Raw genomic sequence first — 20,743 nt, 5'->3', positions numbered from 1 at the left:
CTTTATGGTAGAGTGGCCAGACGAAAGCCACTCCTCAGTAAAAGGCACATGACAGCCCGCTTGGACTTTGCCAAAAGGTACCTAAAGACATGAGAAACAAGATTCTCTGGTCTGATGAAACCAAGATTGAACTCTTTGGCCTGAATGCCAAGCGTCACTTCTAGAGGAAACCTGGCACCATTCGTACGGTGAAGCATGGTGGTGGCAGCATCATGCTGTGGGGATGTTTTTCAGCGGTAGGGACTGGGATACTAGTCAGGATTGAGGGAAAGATGAACGAAGCAAAGTACAGAGATCCTTGAAAACCTGCTCCAGAGTTCTTAGGACCTCAGACTTGGGTGAAGGTTCGCCTTCCAACAGGACAACGACCCTAAGCACACAGCCAAGACAACGCACGAGTGGCTTCGGTACAAGTCTCTGAATGTCCTTGAGTGGTCTAGCCAGAGTGAATACTTATGTAAATGTTAAATGTTATTTCAGTTTTGAATTTTTAATACATTTGCTAAATGTTCTAAAAACCTGGTTTTGCTTTGTCATTATGGGGTATTTTGTTGTGTAGCTGTGGGTGGGTGGGGGGGGGGGGGAGAGAGACAATTCAATCCATTTTATAATACGGCTGTAACATAAAATGTGGGGAAAAAGTCAATGGGTCAGAATACTTTCCAAATGCACCGTAATTCCTAATTCAAAGTATTTAAAATATTACACCCATTTGAACATGAGTTACACAAGAAATTGTTTGATATGCTTGCTGTGTATTACACCAGTAAGTGTATTACTCCTGTAAGATATTCAAGAGGTCATAAACTGTCCATCATTTTTAATCAAGTTGCATCCATGTTATAAACACACAATGCCGCAGCAAAATATATTGCAGAAGTTTTATCAAATGTATTGATTTTGTAAATGTGTCAGTTACAACTTCAATAAAATGGTACAGCTAATCAGTTTCTTGCTGTAAATTATTTTGCAGATAGCCAAGTGTTTTTACAGAACATAAATACACAAATGAGCTGTCAGTTCTGAAAATCAATATAATTCTAATTATATTCCAGTTCAAAAAAAATGTATATAAAACAAAACGTTTATACTACAGTACTTACATATGACCGACTTTCAATCCTTCAACTTGGAGGAGTCTCAAAATGGACACCAGTAAAGCAAAGTGATACTCTTCTTACATCATTAACATATCAAAGCTAAATCATCTCCAACTGAAATCAACAATAGCAGTTATAATATACAATCCCTTTTATGACATTCAATGCCAATAGAGTTTACATTGTGTGTACAAGCACTTCATTTAGAAAACTATGCACATAAACATTCAAATATACATTATATGTATACAATATGGTTCACAAAGGGAGCGATTCAAGTTTTTTGCACTATACATTTAATGTGAAACTGTAGTATATTTGTACCACCTTTATTACTTAAAGAAATAATTATAATTTGTTAGATTTACAAAAGACGTACTAAGTCTAACCACAAGTAAACTATGTTTGACATCCACAACTCAAGTATTAGCACCTACAGTRTAGTACAGTTATTAAAGTGTTTCTGAAGTGTTGAATCAACAGCAGTGACTGTATTAAGTGTGTAACTCGGAAGACATACAGTCGACAAAAGCGTAATTCTATTAGCCATCTGGAAACATGGAGAGCAACACTGTAGCAACAACTTTCACGACCAGTAGGCACACCAACTGCCTAGGCCCAAAAATTCACAATTAAGTGTTGAAAGGTGAAGTCTCGAGAGACTATTCTGTGCCACCATTAGTTCAATGATTATTATCACAATCCTGAATACTATGATTCAACCTGCACCAATGCCATATGTGACATCAGCTTGACTTATTTTTTTATTAACTGTAGTAGCTACCATTAACAGGTGAAGTCAAAGACTATTACTTCGACAGCTCACCAAAATGACTAGTTAACATTTCACCTAAACTGGGAGTGATCACGAGTCCTTGTTATCGCACTCAAAAGTTCCTCTCCTCAGACTATTTACAATTGATACATTGTGTAATAATGAGAAATTGGTATCAACATTAAAAAGGGGAAGTTCAGTTTTTTGCTTTCTAATCTTTAAAGTAATTTATGGGCTAGAAGAAATGTAACCCATGGTTGGGTTRGTCTACTTTTATGATGAGGAACCATCTAACATTAAAGTTATAAAACACTAAACATCCCCTTACAKTACAGAAACAGGCCACCCTTATCAACACTACATGTAGTGAAGAGTAATGCCTTCCTGGTCAGTTCCCATAGTTACAGCACATGTCAGTCTCAATTGCATATCACCAGAAATGGTAGAAACTAGAGTTGCCATCAAAATTATAGCTGCATAAAAATAGTTTYTTTGTAAAGCCTCCCTTCAAAACATTAATTCTGAGTAAACTGTGGTGAACAGGAAGAGAACAGAGTAGATGACTTAGCAAGTCACTGCTGCCATGACTTTGCAATGTCTTCAAGATTGGCAGCGGTTGCATTACCTTTCAGCAAGGCCCGCTTTAGAACCATTTTGTGTCACTGTAATATCAAATATTCTACACCGGTTGTCATTACATTACTTACTTGACTTATAAGATAAGACCATTTCTCATGTGTTTGGTCCTCATAAAGAAGTACCATTTCCACAAGAAAGGAAGGAGAGTGAGTAGGAAAGGAGGAGAGGGAGTAGGAAAGGAGATCTAGAAGAAAAAAGGTAGTAAGGTGAGTAGTAAGTTAGATATCTGTTCCTTAGTGCCTCTGATAACTTGGTTGTACTGAGGTCAATACCTAGACTGCGACCTGCGAAGGCACTGCACACTTTGGTTTTGGGATTAAAGCTGCTCCATCGTAGCCTGGTCACAGATCTGTTTGCGCCATCTCGCCAACTCCAATGGTCAATGCATGACAATAGGAAATGGCAAAACAGCAGAAAATGATCTGGGGCAAGGCTAGCTCCAACCCGTCCTCATCTAAAATGTCTTCAACCAGTTCCATGGCTGCTGTAGTCAAAGACGCCCTTCTTGAAGAACGGGGAGAAGTCAGATGGTGTACTTGGACAGCTGCAGACMACCCTCAGAGTCCGAATCAGTGCGGAGTGGAGAGCCCGAGGTCGGCGACATCATAACCCTGAAGAAGTTTTTCAGATATTTCTGGGAGGAGCAAACGGAGAAGAGTGAGGTATGACTACAAGTAAGAGAGAATACTATAGATTAGTAGGGTGTGAATGAGCAATGACAGTAGCATGGAGCATTTATCTCCTGCTTAGTCATCCAACCATAGGACAATATTTCTTCTTATCCATACAATGGATATCAATCAATATAATAATCATTCCTACAGTGCAATCTAGTTCAAACACACTTTAAAAATCAGTGGTCACCAACCTTTTCGTAGTCAAAAAGCAAACAGAGATCTAGCGCTCAGATTATTATTTATTTTTTTAAACACGACTTAAAATAATGTAAGCCTATGCAACATTAATGAGGTTTGTGCAGTAGGCCCAATACATTATTACAACATATTTCACTATGTTTGGCCTTCAGACTATATTATATTTCAAAACTTAAGCCTTAATAACAAAATAGATCAGTTGTTGTATCACTTGCAAGGCACAGCTGAGCATGAATTGAAATAATTTGCAACAAATTAGCTTTTGTTTCTTACTGTACTGATGGTACCTGCATCTGATGGTCAGTTTCAGTGGAGGGAGAGAGCAGCAGAGGGTCTGCCTCTCAAGTTCCCTGATCTCTCTCCTTTCCTCGGGGAGAGTGACCAGAGAGAGAGGGGACAGTCTTCCACCTAATGGCGAAACTCAAGTCGCACTACATTATTTCTGGCTCATGCACAAATTCACGTCGTTCTTATGACTAGAGAAAGGGGCGAAAAACATCAACAACAACAAAACACGACGAGCTGCTAATAATAAAAACACAGGCCTGTCGATACATTCATTGCAGCTGCAGTGGTGGTTGTAGCGCGAGTAGAAGTAGGGAGAAACGCTTTTTAAGTTTAGTAAAAGTGTTAAATAAAACCTTAAACATGAACTCACTCAAACACATCAGCTATTTGCTGCATCTTTGACGGTCTCGCTTTGGTCAGGGTTTTAAAAGTTATGAACTCTCACCTAGGCTAGTATCAAACTTTGCTGTGGGTTCGTGGAAGCTGTAGGCACGGTGATTTGAGCTATCCGTTTGGCCAGCGCAGTAGGCACACTTGATTTAGCTCTCTTGGTCTGCAGGGTAGGCAGAGTTTGTCCCTTCAKACAAACTAAATGGTTCAAAAATGGAAACACTTTTCCTACCCAGCGCGCAGRGCTTYTGAATCAAGTGCACCTACCGCCAACAGCGCAAGAATAATAAAAACAAAAAATTGGAGCGTAAGGCTTTATCATTGGCTTTTCTACAGAAATGTTTGCTGATCGACTAGGAATGCCTYRCGATKGACAGTTTGGTGACTACTTTAAAATGTATGTCAAGGAAAAATTTGGTATCTGAACTGATGGATGAGAATGACAAACCTTCAGACTTTTGTCACTGATTGACAGATTTCGATAACCCTGTCAGTCATTACAACTTAATTATACTACTGTTAAGAAACGCAATAGTATGTGTCAATGCCAGCACCCACCTCCAAGTGACTCTGCCGCTCTGCAACCATTCGCTCATCTCGGTTTCCAAAGAGTTTTTTGGGAGGGAATTCTAAAGCTGCAAGCTGGTATGGAAGGTCATTAAGATCGCATCAATTATACTACGAGTATCTCCAATAGGGGAGGACATGTTGTATGTGGTAATTCCTAGTTCATCAGTCTTTTACCTCGGGGTATTTCATCTTGAGAGTTTTGTGCATTTCCCGAAAGCGGCTGTATCTCCTGAAGACGGTCCACGTTTCATCCATTACAGTGATCTAAAGAGAGAGGAAAATAATACTGAGTACAACTAACTCATTGAATAACGGCAGAATTCTAAAATGGAGCACTAAGTAGTAAGACATGGACCTGTCAGACATGTACGCAAGACCAGAGACAGCAAAGTGATGATCCCGGATCTTGAGAGATACTTAACAAGAGAAGCTCACCTTAATTTCAAACTCAAAGTGCTCATCTTTCCCTTGCCCTCTGAGAACGTAGCGAGGAATGCTAATTCTAACGGGGTCCTTTAGGCAGCCGGAGTTGGTCCCAAGAGGGACAGAGACAAATCGCTGCTGGGAAAGACATGGGTGGAACAAAAGGAAATTKGGAGAGAGCGAAACATGGACAGGAAGGTGGAGTCTTATTTATATGACAACAGTGAACAGGTACGAAACAGAACAGCTAGATACCACCAGGCAACACAAAGGCTTATACAGAACACCATCTTTATTTTTTTGTTAAAACAATTAAACATTTTATTAACATTATTGCGATGATCATAGTCACAAGTCATATTGTACGTCAGACATTCGTCATGTTACTTTTCACACATATTCCTCAAAATCATATTGTACATTACCATATGATTGATATGCATAWACGTATACACAAACATATTGAAGAAAACGATTTCACCAGCCATAAATGATTGATGTGAGCATTCATGTAAGAACAGAGAAAGAGAGCTAAGCTGACTAAACAAAAGATCACCCTATTCCCTGTAGTGGAGAAGAAAATCTATGAAATATCCAATTAATTAACTACACCAATACAAAACAATTAGGTTTGTGAGTAAAACTGTTCTTAAAGTGACAACAATTTCATTAAGGTGTACCACCACAGTGGCAGTATGTTAAGAGAAGCATTCAAATATACTATAAAATACATTAAAATCAATAGCAGCCATTGGAGTTAGACCTTGACATTTTAGTATTTGATCTATATTCATAATATGGACATGTATTTTCTTAGAACACAATGTTCATGAGGATCCTGTAGATACGTTTCAATAAAATGTTACATTGACATTGTGGACGTACATTAACAATTACAAAAAGGCATGGTTCCCATGTTACAATAATTATGTTGTTTTTTAAAAATATAATTTTCAACTAATCAAACAAATCATTTAAACGGTCAAATACACATCGGAAGTGGTAGGACAGTGCCGTCATGCTCAAACAAAATAGGATTTACAAGTGAAATATTTACTATAATGTTGCTAAACTCTTATAGTATGCAAACACTAATGTCATCAGTCTAGCTAGCTGATTATTATACTCATAACTGCAGTTGGCTGACAATACTGAATGTAGCTGGCKAGCCAACTCACCATGGCTTTCTTGCTCAAGTGCAACGCTGACAGAAAACAAGAGTTCAGCAGGACGGCACGGTCATTACACTTCAGGCCTGCAGTGGCAGTTAAACTCYTTTCCTTTTATTACCTATTAGCATTACATCYTTTTATGACCTGTAAGCAYAGCCTTAAAATCAGGTTGACAGATGATTGATTAGGATTGCTGCATCCGAGGTAGAGCTGAAAGTTAATTTCCAGGAATCAGCTGGGGGCCTGCAATCAGAAKGTAGAGGGACAATGGCTACGCCTTTCCTGGTCTTTCTTTTGGTCTCAATCTGCCCTTTGTGAGTCGTGGAGAATGCGATGTCAAGCACCATACATCGATCGCTGTGTCTCACAAGCACACATCGGATGTCTGAGCGTCTGCGCAGCTCCACTCCCTGAAACTGGGGTTGGATGGGAACCAGAGTTGAGCCTCGAGGTACCGGGTGGAACACAGCATCCTCTTGCACCAAGCCTATGTGGTTGTCTGTGAGAAAGAACTGACAAAGGACATCTTGGCGCGAGGTGGAATAGTTTTCCACCTTGATGGAAGTGTAGAGAAGAAGGTGTACGTTAGCCAAGGAGGGCTTGTTGGGTCCTTCCATGTTGCCGTGCAGGATGTAGAGCAGGTCAGCCATGATCCTCTTAAAGCGTGAGGTAACACAGAGGCCACAATCCAGCAGGAGGTCTGGAACGTGGGACCTCCAGTCCAGAGAGAGGCGTGAGAGGTCTCCACGAAGCAAGGGGTGGGCTCCTGGGCCTTCCTGAACTTCTGCCGGGGCAATGATTTTCAGCAGGGTACAGCATAGCTCCTGGGTAAGCTCTTTGCTGTGGGTGAAGATGACCAAGATGGTGTCTTCAGTGGAGCCCAGGAGTCGTACATGCTGCCCAGCAAAGCTCACTTGGATCTCCTTGATGTGCAAGAGACTGAAGTGCTGAAAAACTACCAAAGGTTGGTAGTTACCTAAACCAGTACCAGCGGAGACTGCATAGAGGTCGGTTTCAGATAACAGTAAGCAACTTGGTTGTGGTGTAGGCTGTTTGCAATTGGCAACACTTAGCCAGTAGATACCCAAAAGGTGGTGGGAAGAGGCAGCGATTTTGGGCGTCACACAGTACAAACGAATGAGAATCTTCTGAAGTGGAAGAGACTGTAATTCCGAAAGGCAGATGGGAAACTGCACGAGCGTCTGACAATAAACTACAGGCTTCCCGTCTTTGTATGTTGTCACAGAGCCTTTAGGCCATAATGAAATGTCCGAAATTGCAGACACATGACCATTCTCGGGTACATTGAAAAGGCAATTGCCTGTCAAATTGGCAAAATGAACTTTATTCTGCCTTGAGTCGGGTTTCATTGAAGGGGCAGGCGGCTTTTTCTGAACAAATGGAAGATCTTTTGTAACTAAGGTCATGTACTGAGAGAATGTAGTAGTCAATGCTGAAGTCTCTCCTGCTCGAACCTGCCGAATGATATCCCGTGTACTCTGCAGATATCGTCCAGCGTCGTTGTAAACTCCAGACAGCTTGCCTGCCAAGTATCCAAGGACGTAACTCTGTTTGGCTCCCAGTTCGTTGGTTAGTCGATCCGGTTCAGAAGTTACCAGATTCCTCTGCACCTGCCCATTTACAGACTCTTTAGGGATCTTGTTGAGACCAAAGTAGCCCTTGATGGCGATTTGTCTCTTTGAACTTTGTCTCAGTATGGGGACTTCAGAGTTGATCACAGTTGCAGTGTCGTTACTTGTCTTGCTTGTGTTCTGAACTTGGTCTTTGGTAGCTTCCACAGAGCCAAACTGTGTGAGTCTGTGCAACACTGGGTTTTCTGTTCTGGTTTCTCTGGACTGAGAATATGATAGACTTTTGGTCTTGTCAACAATGTAGCAACTAAAATTGGTTACTCCCTCATCTGGGCTACATTGGCTGTTACTTCCATCCTCACTGACTATGGTGTTTGTAGACCTAAATCCCCAGTCCTTGGTTTTAAAATCACAGCCATTGTTCTCGCTCTCAGCTTGGTCAACCTTCCCCTTCACTCCCATCTGCCACCATTTTGCTTTTTCACCCTCTTTATAAGGCATCATGCCCTTCTGTGCCAAGACTTTGGTTTCCCCTTCTGGGTTGCCAATTTTATCTAACTCCGAGTGGTCTTTGCCACCTTCTTCTTCTGAACTTGTTGTATGCCCTTCCAGGTGAGTGCTCGTCTCAAGTCCTGGGACATACAGGAAGCTACGCCACAGCAAGGGCATGGAGTCTTTCTGTGTGACAAGGGGGGGGGGGGGGCGGATTCCATGACTATAACTTCAAACAAGAGATCACAGCTCTGAATTATATAGTCTTTCAAGTATTCATTCTCACCCCAGTAAATTAAGTTCTTCCTCCACCAAGTGTAAAGATCCAGTTGTGATTGAAATAAATAGCAGATGAGCAAAAGATTACAATTCAAAACAGAATTAAAAAGTGATTGATGATTGTTATGCAGCATGAACACAAAATTACACATCCCAGGCTTCCATGCAATCTTGTCATTTTCTTACAAAACCAGATATCAACCCTGTTTGGCTGGACATGTATCCTTATCCTGTTCTACACTTAGGTCGGCCTCCTCGGTCAGTGACTGGTTTCCTTTAGCCAATTCAGTATTTTATCCAATTTCCTGCTTCTTTGTGATTGTGTGGATGTTTCTAGTCAATATCCCCATAAACAGCTATATTCTTAACTTTTTGCCAATTCTTTATAAAGGTCTTTAAAAAGGTTATTGGTTTTAGGAATCTTATATAGTTGATCAGATACAAATTTGGGATTCCTGTAAAACAGGATGTTCCCTAAAGCTCATTTTACAAGCGGCATGTATTTTCCCATAACTGGTGTGGTGGTTAGTGAAGATTCAGCATGACTGCCACTCAAGTTAAATTATTGTTTAAAAATGTCTGGTTAGTTTCTTCATCTCCAACACACAAAAAAAGAAAATACTCAAGTCTTACCTCATATTTCAATTTCCTAGGGTTGACAGGGTTTTGCCGCTTGTTGTCATCCTGTAATGAATAAGACCACACCTCTCAGCAACGACAAACAATTCCTAAAAGATACRATGCAATGTCAAATTCATCTCAAACTAAAATTGCATATGTTGCAGAATATGGACAACTTTGCCATCGGGCAGCAGAGTTAATCTCCTATTGGGGAAAAGAAAAGCAAACAAGGAAAAACATCATCCACATAATTAGAGAAAGGTTGGAAAAAGATCCCACGTGATTGGTCCATGTAACCTCTATCGAGAATTATCAGAAATGCATGCAGATTATAGTCCATTCTGTATACCGTGTCGAGGACCTGGGCTTACCTCATCTGTTAATCTAACAGAACTAGAATCATTAACTTMTTTGTCCTCCTGTMGGATTGAAGAACTTCATATAATTGCTATTTTTCAAAAGGCACAATTTCCAAATGGGGGTTTCTTTATTAAGCTCCAATTGTATGGGAGGCTACAGTGACTAAGACTATGAGTTTGAACATCAATAATATATTCTTGAGATTGAGAAATATCACCATCTTAATATTGCATACGCTCTGTACGGAGAATGCAAACAAAACAATGTATCACTGATGCTTACCTGCAGAGATTCAGATGACAGTGAGAGCTCAATGTTTTTGTCACCATTGAAGAGGTTCAGCTTCTGTAACCTTCTCTTAACCTCCTCCTCAATGTATGCATTTATCCTGTCAACAGATAAGGAAAGTTATTAGACACTCAAAATCTACAATGGCCAGGTCAACCCTAGGGCCCACAAATAGGGCATATTCAATATGATCATCTGGTAGTTACTTTGACATCTACATTTCATCATTCCCCACCTACAACAAATTTGCCTGTGCTGTTTCTGGCAATCATTGTGAATATTGCATAGGATTTGACACATGCAGTTCCTTCAGAAAGTATTCACACTATTTACATTCTCCACATTTTGTTGTTACAAAGTGAGATTAAAATTGATTTGTCAACGATCTACACAAAATGTCAAAGTGAAAGAAAAATTCTAACATTTGCACTTATCTTGATTAGATAAGTATTCAACCCAGAGTGAATAAATGTTAGYCACAATTACAGCTGTGAGTCTTTCTGGGTAATTCTCTAAGAGCTTTCCACACCTGAATTGTGGAACATTTGCCCATTATTCTTTTCAAAAATCTTCAAGCTCTGTCAAATTGGTTGTTGATCATKGCTAGACAACCATTTTCAGGTCTTGCCATAGATTTTCAAGCAGATTTAGGTCAAAACTAACTCGGCCACTCAGAAACATGCACTGTCYTCTTGGTAAGCAACTAAGGTAAAAGGTTATTGTCCTGGTGAAAGGTGAATTCATCTCCCAGTGTTTGGTGGAAAGCCGACAACCAGGCTTTCCTCTAGGATTTTGCCTGTGCTTAGCTCGATTCCGTAATTTTTTATCCTGGAAAAACTYCCCAGTCCTTAACAATTACAAGCATACCCATAACATGATGCGACCACCACTATGCTTAAAAATATGGAGAGTGATACTCAGTAATGTGTTGCATTGGACTTGCCCCAAAACATAACACTTTGWATTCAGGACAAAAAGTGAATTGCTTTGCCGTATTTTTTGCAGTATKATTTTACTGCCTTGTTGCAAACAGAATGCATGTTTTAGAATATTTTTTATTCTGTACAGATTTACTTCTTTCCACTCAGCCATTAAACCCTGTTTTAAAAAGTCAGCATTGGCCTCATGGTGAAAACCCTGAGCGGTTTCCTTCCGTTCCGGCAACTGAGTTAGGAAGGACRCCTGTATATTTGTAATGTCTGGGTGTATTGATACACCATCCAAAGTATAATCCCAWGCTCAAAAGGGATATTCAATGTCTGCTTTTTATTACATTTTTATCTACCAATAGGTGCCCTTTACGAGGCATTGGAAAACTTCCCTGGTCATTGTGGTTGAATCTGTATTTGAAATTCACTGCTCGACTGAGGGACCATTCAGATAACTGTACGTATGGGTACAGAGATAAGGTAGTCCTTAAAAAAATCCTGTTAATCACTATTATTGCTCACAGAGTGAGTACATGCAACTTATTATGTGACTTGTTAAGCAAATTTTTACTCCTGAACTAATTTTTTGGTTTTATTTATTTTTATTTCACCGGGTAGGCTAGTTGAGAACAAGTTCTCATTTACAACTGCTACCTGGCCAAGATAAAGCAAAGCAGTGTGACACAGACAACAACACAGAGTTACACATGGAATAAACAAGCCAATAACACAATAAACAAGTCAATGACACAGTAGAAAAAAATATACTATATAATATACTATATACAGTGTGTGCAAAAGGCATGAGGAGGTAGGCAATAAATAGGCCATAGGWGCCAATATTTTCAATTTAGCAGATTAACACTGGAGTGATAAATGAGCAGATGATGCTGTGCAAGTATAGATACTGGTGTGCAAAAGAGCAGAAAAGTAAATAAAAACAGTATGGGGATGAGGTAGGTAGATTGGGTGGGCTATTTAAAGGTGGACTAAGTACAGCTGCTGCGATCGGTTAGCTGCTCAGATAGCTGATGTTTAAAGTTGGTGAGGGAAATAAGTCTCCAACTTCAGCGATTTTTGCAATTCGTTCCAGTCACTGGCAGCAGAGAACTGGAAGGAMAGGCCAAATGAGGTGTTGGTTTTGGGGATGATCAGTGAGATATACCTGCTGGAACGTGTGCTACGGGTGGGTGTTGTTATCGTGACCAGTGAACTGAGATAAGGCGGAGCTTTACCTAGCATAGACTTATAGATGACCTGGAGCCAGTGGGTCTGGCGACGAATACGTAGCGAGGGCCAGCCGACTAGAGCATACAGGTCGCAGTGGTGGGTGGTATAAGGTGATTTGGTAACAAAACGGATGGCACTGTGATAGCAAACTGGATGCAAACTGGATGCAGTCTGAGTAGAGTATTGGAAGCTATATTGTAGATGACATCGCCGAAGTCGAGGATCGGTAGGATAGTCAGTTATACTAGGGTAGGTTTGGCGGCATGAGTGAAGGATGCTTTGTTGCGAAATAGAAAGCCGATTCTAGATTTGATTTAGGATTGGAGATGTTTAATATGAGTCTGGAAGGAGAGTTTACAGTCTACCAGACCCTAGGTATTTATAGTTGTCCACATATTTCTAGGTCGGAACGTCCAGGGTGTGAGTGCTAGTTGGTGGGGCGGGTGCGGGCAGCGGAACGGTGGAAGAGCATGATTGGTTTACTCAGCGTTTAAGAGCAGTTGGAGGCCACGGAAGGATGTTGTATGGCATGAAGCTCGTTTGGAGTTAGTTAGCAGTTCCAAGGAAGGCCCAGAAGTATACAGAATGGTGTCGTCTGCGTAGAGGTGATCAGGGAATCAACCCGCAGCAAGAGCACATCATTTGATATATACAGAGAAAAGAGTCGGCCCGAGAATTTATCCCTGTTGGCACCCCCATAGAGACAGCCAGAGGTCCGGACAACATGCCCTCCGATTTTGAGCACACTGAACTCTATCTGAGAAGTAGTTGGTGAACCAGGCGAGGGTAGTCATTTGAGAAATCCAAGGCTGTTGAGTCTTGCCATAAGAATATGGTGATGACAGAGTTGAAGCCTTGGCCAGGTCGAGAAGACGGCTGCAGACATTACGTGTTTTTTTCGATGGCGGTTATGATATCGTTCGAGTACTTGAGCGTGGCTGGAGGTGCACCCATGACCGGCTCGGAAACGCGGATTGCACAGCGGAGATGGGTACAGTGGGATTCGAAATGGTCAGTGATCTGTTTATTGACTTGGCATTTCGAAGACTTTAGATAGGCAGGATGGATATAGGTCGTGAACAGTTTGGGTCTAAAGTGTCACCGCCTTTGAAGAGGGGGATGACCGCGGCAGCTTTCCAATCTTTAGGATCTTGGACGATACGAAGAGAGAGTTGAACAGGCTGGATAATAGGGGTTGCAACAATGGCGGCGGATAGTTTTTTAGAAAGAGAGGGTCCAGATTGTCTAGCCCAGCTGATTTGTACGCGATCCAGGTTTTGCAGCTCTTCAGAACATTCTGCTATCTGGATTTGGGTGAAGGAGAAGCTGGGGAGGCTTGGGCGAGTAGCTGCGGGATCCATTATCATGGATTTATTCGGTGGTGACCGTGTTACCTAGCCTCAGTGCAGTGGGAGCTGGGAGGCGGTGCTCTTGTTCTCCATGGACTTTACAGTGTCCCAGAAACTTTTTGGAGTTAGAGCTACAGGATGCAAATTTCTGCTTGAAAAAGCTAGCCTTTGCGTTCCTGACTGACTGCGTGTATTGGTTCCTGACTCCCTGAAAAGTTGCATATCGCGGGGACTATTCGATCTATTGCAGTGCGCCACAGGATGTTTTTGTGCTGGTCAAGGCGAGCAGGTCTGGAGTGAACCAAAGGCTATATCTGTTCTTAGTTCTGCATTTTTTGAACGGGCATGCTTATCTAAGATGGTGAGGAAATTAATTTAAAGAATAACCAGGCATCCTCGACTGACGGGATGAGGTCAATATCCTTCCAGGATACCCGGGCCAGGTCGATTAGAAAGGCCTGCTCGCAGAAGTGTTTAGGGAGCCTTTTGACAGTGATGATGGGTGGTCGTTTGACCGTGGACCCATAGCGGTACAGGCAATGATCGCTAAGATCCTGATTGAAAACAGCGGAGGGTTATTTGGAGGTCAAGTTGGTCAGGATAATGTCTATGAGGGTCCCCATGTTTACAGATTTAGGGTTGTACCTCCTTGGTGGTTCCTTGATGATTTGTGTGAGATTGAGGCATCTAGCTCAGATTGTAGGACTGCCGGTGTGTGTTAAGCATATCCCAGTTTAGGTCACCTAACAGAACGAACTCAAGCTAGATGGGGGGCGATCAATTCACAAAAATGGTGTCCAGGGCACAGCTGGGAGCGGAGGGGGGCATCGTAGCAGGCGGCAACATGAGAAACTTATTTCTGGAGAGATTCATTTTTTAAATTAGAAGTTCGAACTGTTTGGGTATAGACCTAGAAAGTATGACAGAACTTTGCAGGCCATCTCTGCAGTAGATTGCAACTCCTCCCCCTTTGGCAGTTATATCTTGACAGAAAATGTTGTAGTTGGGTATGGAAATCTCTGAATTTTTGGTGGCCTTCCTAAGCCAGAATTCAGACACGGCATGGACATCAGGGTTGGCGGAGTGTGCTAAAGCAGTGAGTAAAACAAACTTAGGGAGGAGGCTTCTGATGTTAACATGCATGAAACCAAGGCTTTTTCGATCACAGAAGTCAACAAATGAGGGTGCCTGGGGACACGCAGGGCCTGGGTTAACCTCCACATCATCCGAGGAACAGAGGAGGAGTAGGATGAGGGTACGGCTAAAGGCTATCAAAACTGGTCGCCTAGAGCGTTGGGGACAAAGAATAAAAGGAGCAGATTTCTGGGCGTGGTAGAATAGATTCAGGGCATAATGTGCAGACAGGGGTATGGTGGGGTGCAGGTACAGCAGAGGTAAGCCCAGGCACTGAGTGATGATAAGAGAGGTTGTATCTCTGGACATGCTGGCTATAATGCGTGAGGTTACCGCATGTGTGGGAGGTGGGACAAAGGAGGTATCAGAGGTATGATGAGTGGAACTAGGGGCTCCATTGCCTCAGGGATAGCTTTCGGTACTGGGTAACTCGGTGGTGCTAGCTAGCTGTGAAGATCAGGAATCCAGGAATCCGGCATTGTAGTGGAGAGACAGTCCGATACTGGTAGGCTGGCGAGTATTATCCAGGCAAAAAAAAAAGGGCTGGTATCTGTGTAGAAGGTAAAGGCCGCTAGCAGTGGCTAACAATGACTAAATAGCTTGTAGCTAATTAGCTGGTTAGCTTCTGATGGCTAGGTGGTTCTTGCTATAAGTCTAACATTTTTAAATAATAGCGGTTCCGTATCACATTGGGTGAGGCAGGTTACCTGAAGGTATAATTGAAATAAAATGGAAAAGAGATTGAAAATAAAATTGAAATATATACAAAAGACGAAAAATACARAAGTACACGAGAGGACGAACAAAACACGACTGCACTGCTACGCCATCTTGGCAGGTAGCCTAGTGGTTAGAGCGTTGGACTAGTAGCCGAAAGGTTGCAAGATCAAATCCCCGAGCTGACAAGGTAAATATCTGTCGTTCTGCCCCTGAACAAGGCAGTTAACCCACAGTTCCTAGGCAGTCATTGAAAATAAGATTTTGTTCTTAACTGACTTGTCTAGTCAAATAAATAAATAAATAAATAAATAGAAAAATTAAAATTTAGACTTGCCATAACAAAGGGGTTGAATACTTCTTGACTAAATACATTTAAGCTTTTTATTGTTTTGTTTTTTTGTTAAATTTAAAAAAAAAAAACATATTTCCATGTGGTATTTTGTGTAGGCCAGGGACAAAAAAAATATATTTTAAATTCAGGCTGTAACAACAAAATGTGGAAAAAGTCAAGGGGTGTGAATACTTTAAGGCACAGTACCCGTCATCTGCGATAGGAAGCACTGGGGGTAGGCTCTGGATTGGGCTGACAGGGGGGGTGCTGAGACTGGTCTTTTCATCGCCGCTCCCAGTGTGACTCCTTCCACTTCCCTCAGTTTTACTGATCCTCTGCCTCAGCTTATGGATCTCCCGCTCCACCCTGAGGACATGGAGAGAAAATGGAAAGTTGTCATGTGTCTATCAACCCAAAGAGTCATGATAAATACGCTCATTCCACAAAACTATTAGCACAATATCATGATAAAAAGGCGGGGTTACTCATTTATCATGTCCATAATCATATTACCAATTGAGGAACACCATTTTAAAACAGGAGAGATTGGTCAATGTGATAATACCATCATCGCTCATCAATGACAGTCATTTACCATCTCGTATCATCTCTTGAAACCTTGACATAAGCTTATCTACATTTTCCATAATTATGTGGACAGTGTTAACTCAAATACGACAAGGTTCCAGTTGAACAACGTTTACTCAACCGTATTACCACAATACATGGCTGCCATTACACTCAGGCCAGGTTCATCAATGAGACTCCTGAGCAGGCGCACTAATAACAGAGTGATAGCACCGTAATAACAGAAATATAGGGATACTTAAAACATGACCTTACCAGACAGCAATGTGTCTACTACACACCTTCCACTAAAAGGACAAATGTTTTACTATTCATTGATTCTACAGATTTATCTGTAGTGACAGTAAATAACAAGCGTGCTCACCTCTTCTGGTCGAGTTCCCGCGCGAGCTCCAGAATGGAGGCCTTGGGCCTGGATTCCTCACTCTCGGGGGCCAGCGAGACACTGCGCCTCAGYGCTAAGTGCCTTCTCTCCAGGCGCGCCACCGCCTGCTCCAGGGCCTCACGCTGTTGCTTCTCCCGCGACTCCAGGATCTCCTTCTCCTTGCGCCGCACTTTCTCCTCCTGGCGCGCCACGTTGGCCGTGAACTCGTACGTCTCCTGCAGCTGCTGAAGCTGCTCGGCGCTGGCGCAGTGTGAGGTAAGGCGCTCCTCCTTCTCCTCAAGTTCCTTCTCCACCTGGTACAGGGTGTTGTCTAGTCCCAGGGCTATGTTGGATATGCTGTCAGCACCAGTGGAGGTTCCGAGTTTCAGCAGCTCCTCCGCCCTCTGCCTCTCCTCGGCCACYGCCGGCAGGAGGCTGTCGGTTAGGCTGGCTAGCCGACGCTCCTTGAAGAGGAGGCACTGCTCGGCCTGGTGCATCCGCTGCTCCTCCTGGGAGAGTTCAGAGGCGTCCTGCGCTCCCTTCTCCTGGGTCTCGCGCAGCTTTCGCTGCCGCTCCTTGTGGGCGTGGACCAGGAGGGCCAGGGCAGCGCGCTCTGAAGCCACCTCCTTCTCCAGGCACTTCCTCTGCTGCAGGAGCCCCTCCTCCAACTGACCCAGCTCCTCCACCTGTGCTGCCTTGAAGTCCGTGTAACGGACCTGGGCAGCGTGCCCGGCCTCCACACCCAGTCCGTCACAGTCGGAGCGCCCGCTGGCCTCCTTGGCGCAGAGCAGGGCCTCGCGGATCTCGGCCAAGGCACGGCGCTCCTCGTCCAGGCGCCGGGTGTCCTCGCGGGTCAGCAGGGCAGCCGCCGCCTCGTGGCGCTCCCTCAGCTGCTCTTCCAGGCGCCCAACCAGGCCTAGCTGCTCCAGCTCGCCCTCCTCCAGCCTCCGCCTCTCCGCCTCCAGCCGCACCGCATGCTGCTCGTTCTCCCGCTTCAGCCGTTCCAGCTCACGGAAGATCTCTGTCTGCTCRGCACGCTCTGCCGCCTCGCTATGGCGGCGCGCCTCCTCRTCCTGTGGCTTCTCATCCTCGTGCTCCTCCTGCTGCTTCAGCCGCTGGCGCCTCTGTAGCTCCAGCTCCTTGGTCTCACGGTGGCGCTCCTCCTCAAAGCGCTGCTTCTCAGTCAAGAGGTCRCGCAGGCGGCTCTCGATGTCCTGGCTGCGGCAGCGGAGGGTCTCCTCCTGGYGGCGGATGCGCTGCTGCACCTGATCAGACTCCTTGCGYTGGGACTCCACCGCCTGTTGCAGGCGCTCCAGCTCCGCCTTCTCACACTTCTGCCTGTCTTCCATCTCCTTAATCAGCCTCCTGCACCCCAACCAAATACAGATAATACATTAGAATAATAGTGAAGACATTAAAACTATGACATAACACACACATGGAATCATGTAGTAACCAAAAAGTGTTTATATAAATCAAAATATATTTTATATTGGAGATTCTTCAAATGTAGCCACCCTTTGCCTTGATGACAGCTTTGCACTCTGGGCATAATCTCAACCAGCATCATGAGGCAGTCACCTGGAATGCATTTCAATTAACAGGTATGTGTTGTTAAAAATACATTTTTTGAATTTCTTTCCTTCTTAATGCATTTGAGCCAATCAGTTGTGTTGTGACAAGGTAGGGGGGGTATACAGAAGATATAGGCCTATTTGGTAAAAGAATAAGTCCATATTATGGCAAGAACAGYTCAAATAAGCAAAGAGAAATGACAGTCCATCATTACTTTAAGACATGAAGGTCAGTCAATCCGGAAAATGTCAAGAACTTTRAAAGTTTCTTCAAGTGCAGTCGCAAAAATGATCAAGCGCTATGATGAATCAGGCACTCATGAGGACCGCCACAGGAAAGGAAGACCCAGAGTTACCTCTGCTGCAGAGGATAAATTCATTAGAGTTACTAGCCTYAGAAATTGCAGCCCAAATAAATGCTTCACAGAGTTCAAGAAACAGATATCAACATCAACTGTTCAGAGGAGACTGCGTGAATCAGGCCTTTAGTAGTGGAGCATTTCAACAATGAAGGACACCAATAATAAGAAGAGACTTGCTTGGGCCAATAAACATGATCAATGGACATTAGAACGGTGGAAATCTGTCCTTAGATTTTTGGTTCCAACCACCGTGTCTTTGTGAGACACAGAGTAGGTAGGCATGATCTTTGCATGTGTGGTTGCCACCGTGAAGCATGGAGAAGGTGTGATGGTGTGTGGGTGCTTTGCTGGTGACATTGTCAGTGATTTATTTAGAATTCAAGGCACACTTAACCAGCATGGCTACCACAGCATTCTGCAGTGATACACCATGCCATCTGGTTTGCGCTTAGTGGAACTATCATTGGTTTTTCAACAGGACAATAACCCAACACACCTACAGGCTGTGTAAGAGCTATTTGACAAAGGAGAGTGATGGAGTGCTGCATCAGATGACCTGGTCTCCACAATCACCTGACCTCAACCCAATTGAGAGTGAAGGAAAAGCAGCCAACAAGTGCTCAGCATATGTTGGAACTCCTTCAAGACTGTTATAAAAGCATTCCAGGTGAAGCTGGTTGAGAGAATGCCAAGAGTGTGCAAAGTTGTCGTCAAGGCAAAGGGTGGCTACTTATAAGAATCTAAAATATATGTTTGATCACTACATGATTCCATGTGTTACTTAGTTTTGATGTCTTCACTATTATTCTACAATGTAGACAATAGTAAAAATAAAGAAAAACCCTTGAATGAGTAGGCGTCCATACTTTTGACTGGTACTGTACATAGCAAACATGGCATTCTTTGTATGACTAGTATTGTACGACTAACAATAAGAGTCTCCAATAATCATGTGATGTCAGCATATTTGCTTTTAAAAAGCACACCGTTCCTACAATGTGGTGCATTGCAGGTGACTAGTGAGTCAACATTGGACTTTTTGTACAGTCAAAATGTGAGCATGCGTGTGTGTGCGCGCGGGCGCGTCTCTCCTCGCACCTTTTGTGTTCCAGCTTCTCCAGCTCTTCCCGTTGCTGCCTCTCAATTTCCAACCTAGGCAAGTACACCAATAGCATTTAGCTGCCTTAAAAACAATGATAGGAGACTGGACTCAAACACAGACACACACACTAGAGTATTACTCAACGAGACGGCATGATCACAGAAATGAAGGCTGCAATTGGCATGAATGAAGAGCTTCATACAAAACAGTGATTGAAGCAAGCGGGGCGACGTGCAAAATCATAACAAAAAACAAGACGAGACGATGACGGCTTATGTTAAAAAAAACAGCAGTGGCGTCAGGACAAAGTGAAAAAGATGTGTCACGTCTCACGAGCATTGCTACAACAAAGCAGTGAACATTGAACACTCTGGGTCGGGTCTACCTGAGATAGATGGGCCCCTTTTCAGTGAAGAGACTGCCAAGGGAGGGTTCAGAGATACATTAGTTACTGTACTTTTAAAATTAGACTCAATGAAGAGCAATAATTACACAAAGGAGTTAAAATAACACAGCCATAACCGTTACCAACGTTCACTAAATACTGGCTGTGTATTCCTCAGAATATCAATGGTTGCTCTGGACCTACTAATTTCATAGTTGTTTTTTGTGTATGTGTGCATACCTACCTAGCRGGTACCTAGTTGGTTGTTCTAGGTTTAAAAAAAAAATCCAGTTTAGGTCTAAATTAGGAGTAAGAGCTATGGCATTACTTGTTGTATTGTACAAAACTGAAAAGAAGACTACGTGCTTCCTCCACAAGGGGTGCTGTAAAACAACAAAACCAATGCATTCTCTGGCAGTTCTGTACAAGCAAAATGAATCTCTGGCACAACAGATTTTTGGAGAGTTAGTAAGAGAATCAATGAAGGCCATACAGTTTGTGTGATGTGGCATTTGTGACGAGCAGCGTTACCAGCTCACATGATTTAGGCTTGAGTCACAGCAATGTTACAGACCTCCTCCAATCCAAAGTAAATATTTTCCCCATTTCCATGTTGAGCTACACCTGTGCCAACTGCCTAGATCGTCATAAAAACTACCACAACACTGATGTCTTTGACTGGGCACTGTAACATTGTATTTCAGCAAAGAAAGTGTCACATTTTTTTTTTTAACAATCAATCCACTGCTTCAGTCAGTGGTTACGCAGGTGAGCAGCAACGGACATAAGCGAATGTAGGAAAAGGAGCGCY

The 20,743-nt window shown here is 43.1% G+C and overlaps 1 protein-coding gene across 16 annotated transcripts in view; it reads right to left on the bottom strand.

Annotated features, from left to right (window-relative positions):
- Positions 1 to 805: 805 nt before the first annotated feature.
- The window catches only part of LOC112080822 (kinesin-like protein KIF16B), a 35,664-nt gene continuing 15,726 nt past the window's right edge, over positions 806 to 20,743 (bottom strand). For 6 of the 16 annotated variants that reach the window (XM_024146740.2, XM_024146741.2, XM_024146746.1 and 3 more), the window contains 8 exons: positions 19,933 to 19,965; positions 19,544 to 19,597; positions 16,510 to 17,874; positions 15,750 to 15,923; positions 9,859 to 9,964; positions 9,588 to 9,635; positions 9,229 to 9,279; positions 5,335 to 8,502 (listed from right to left, as the gene is read on the bottom strand). In XM_024146740.2, coding sequence (XP_024002508.1) covers positions 6,397 to 8,502; positions 9,229 to 9,279; positions 9,588 to 9,635; positions 9,859 to 9,964; positions 15,750 to 15,923; positions 16,510 to 17,874; positions 19,544 to 19,597; positions 19,933 to 19,965 — 3,937 coding nt within the window. In that variant the 3' untranslated portion in view covers positions 5,335 to 6,396. Of the gene's footprint in view, positions 3,149 to 4,625; positions 4,710 to 4,811; positions 4,902 to 5,072; positions 5,199 to 5,334; positions 8,503 to 8,602; positions 8,619 to 9,228; positions 9,280 to 9,587; positions 9,636 to 9,858; positions 9,965 to 15,749; positions 15,924 to 16,509; positions 17,875 to 19,543; positions 19,598 to 19,932; positions 19,966 to 20,743 lie in introns of those variants that run through there. The other 10 variants (XM_024146748.2, XM_024146749.2, XM_024146750.2 and 7 more) reach the window with 10 other exon arrangements.

The sequence above is a fragment of the Salvelinus sp. IW2-2015 genome, unplaced genomic scaffold, assembly GCF_002910315.2.
Source record: "Salvelinus sp. IW2-2015 unplaced genomic scaffold, ASM291031v2 Un_scaffold16521, whole genome shotgun sequence".
In the NCBI taxonomy this organism is placed as follows: Eukaryota; Metazoa; Chordata; class Actinopteri; order Salmoniformes; family Salmonidae; genus Salvelinus; species Salvelinus sp. IW2-2015.
This window is presented reverse-complemented; position numbering and strand designations above follow the sequence as displayed.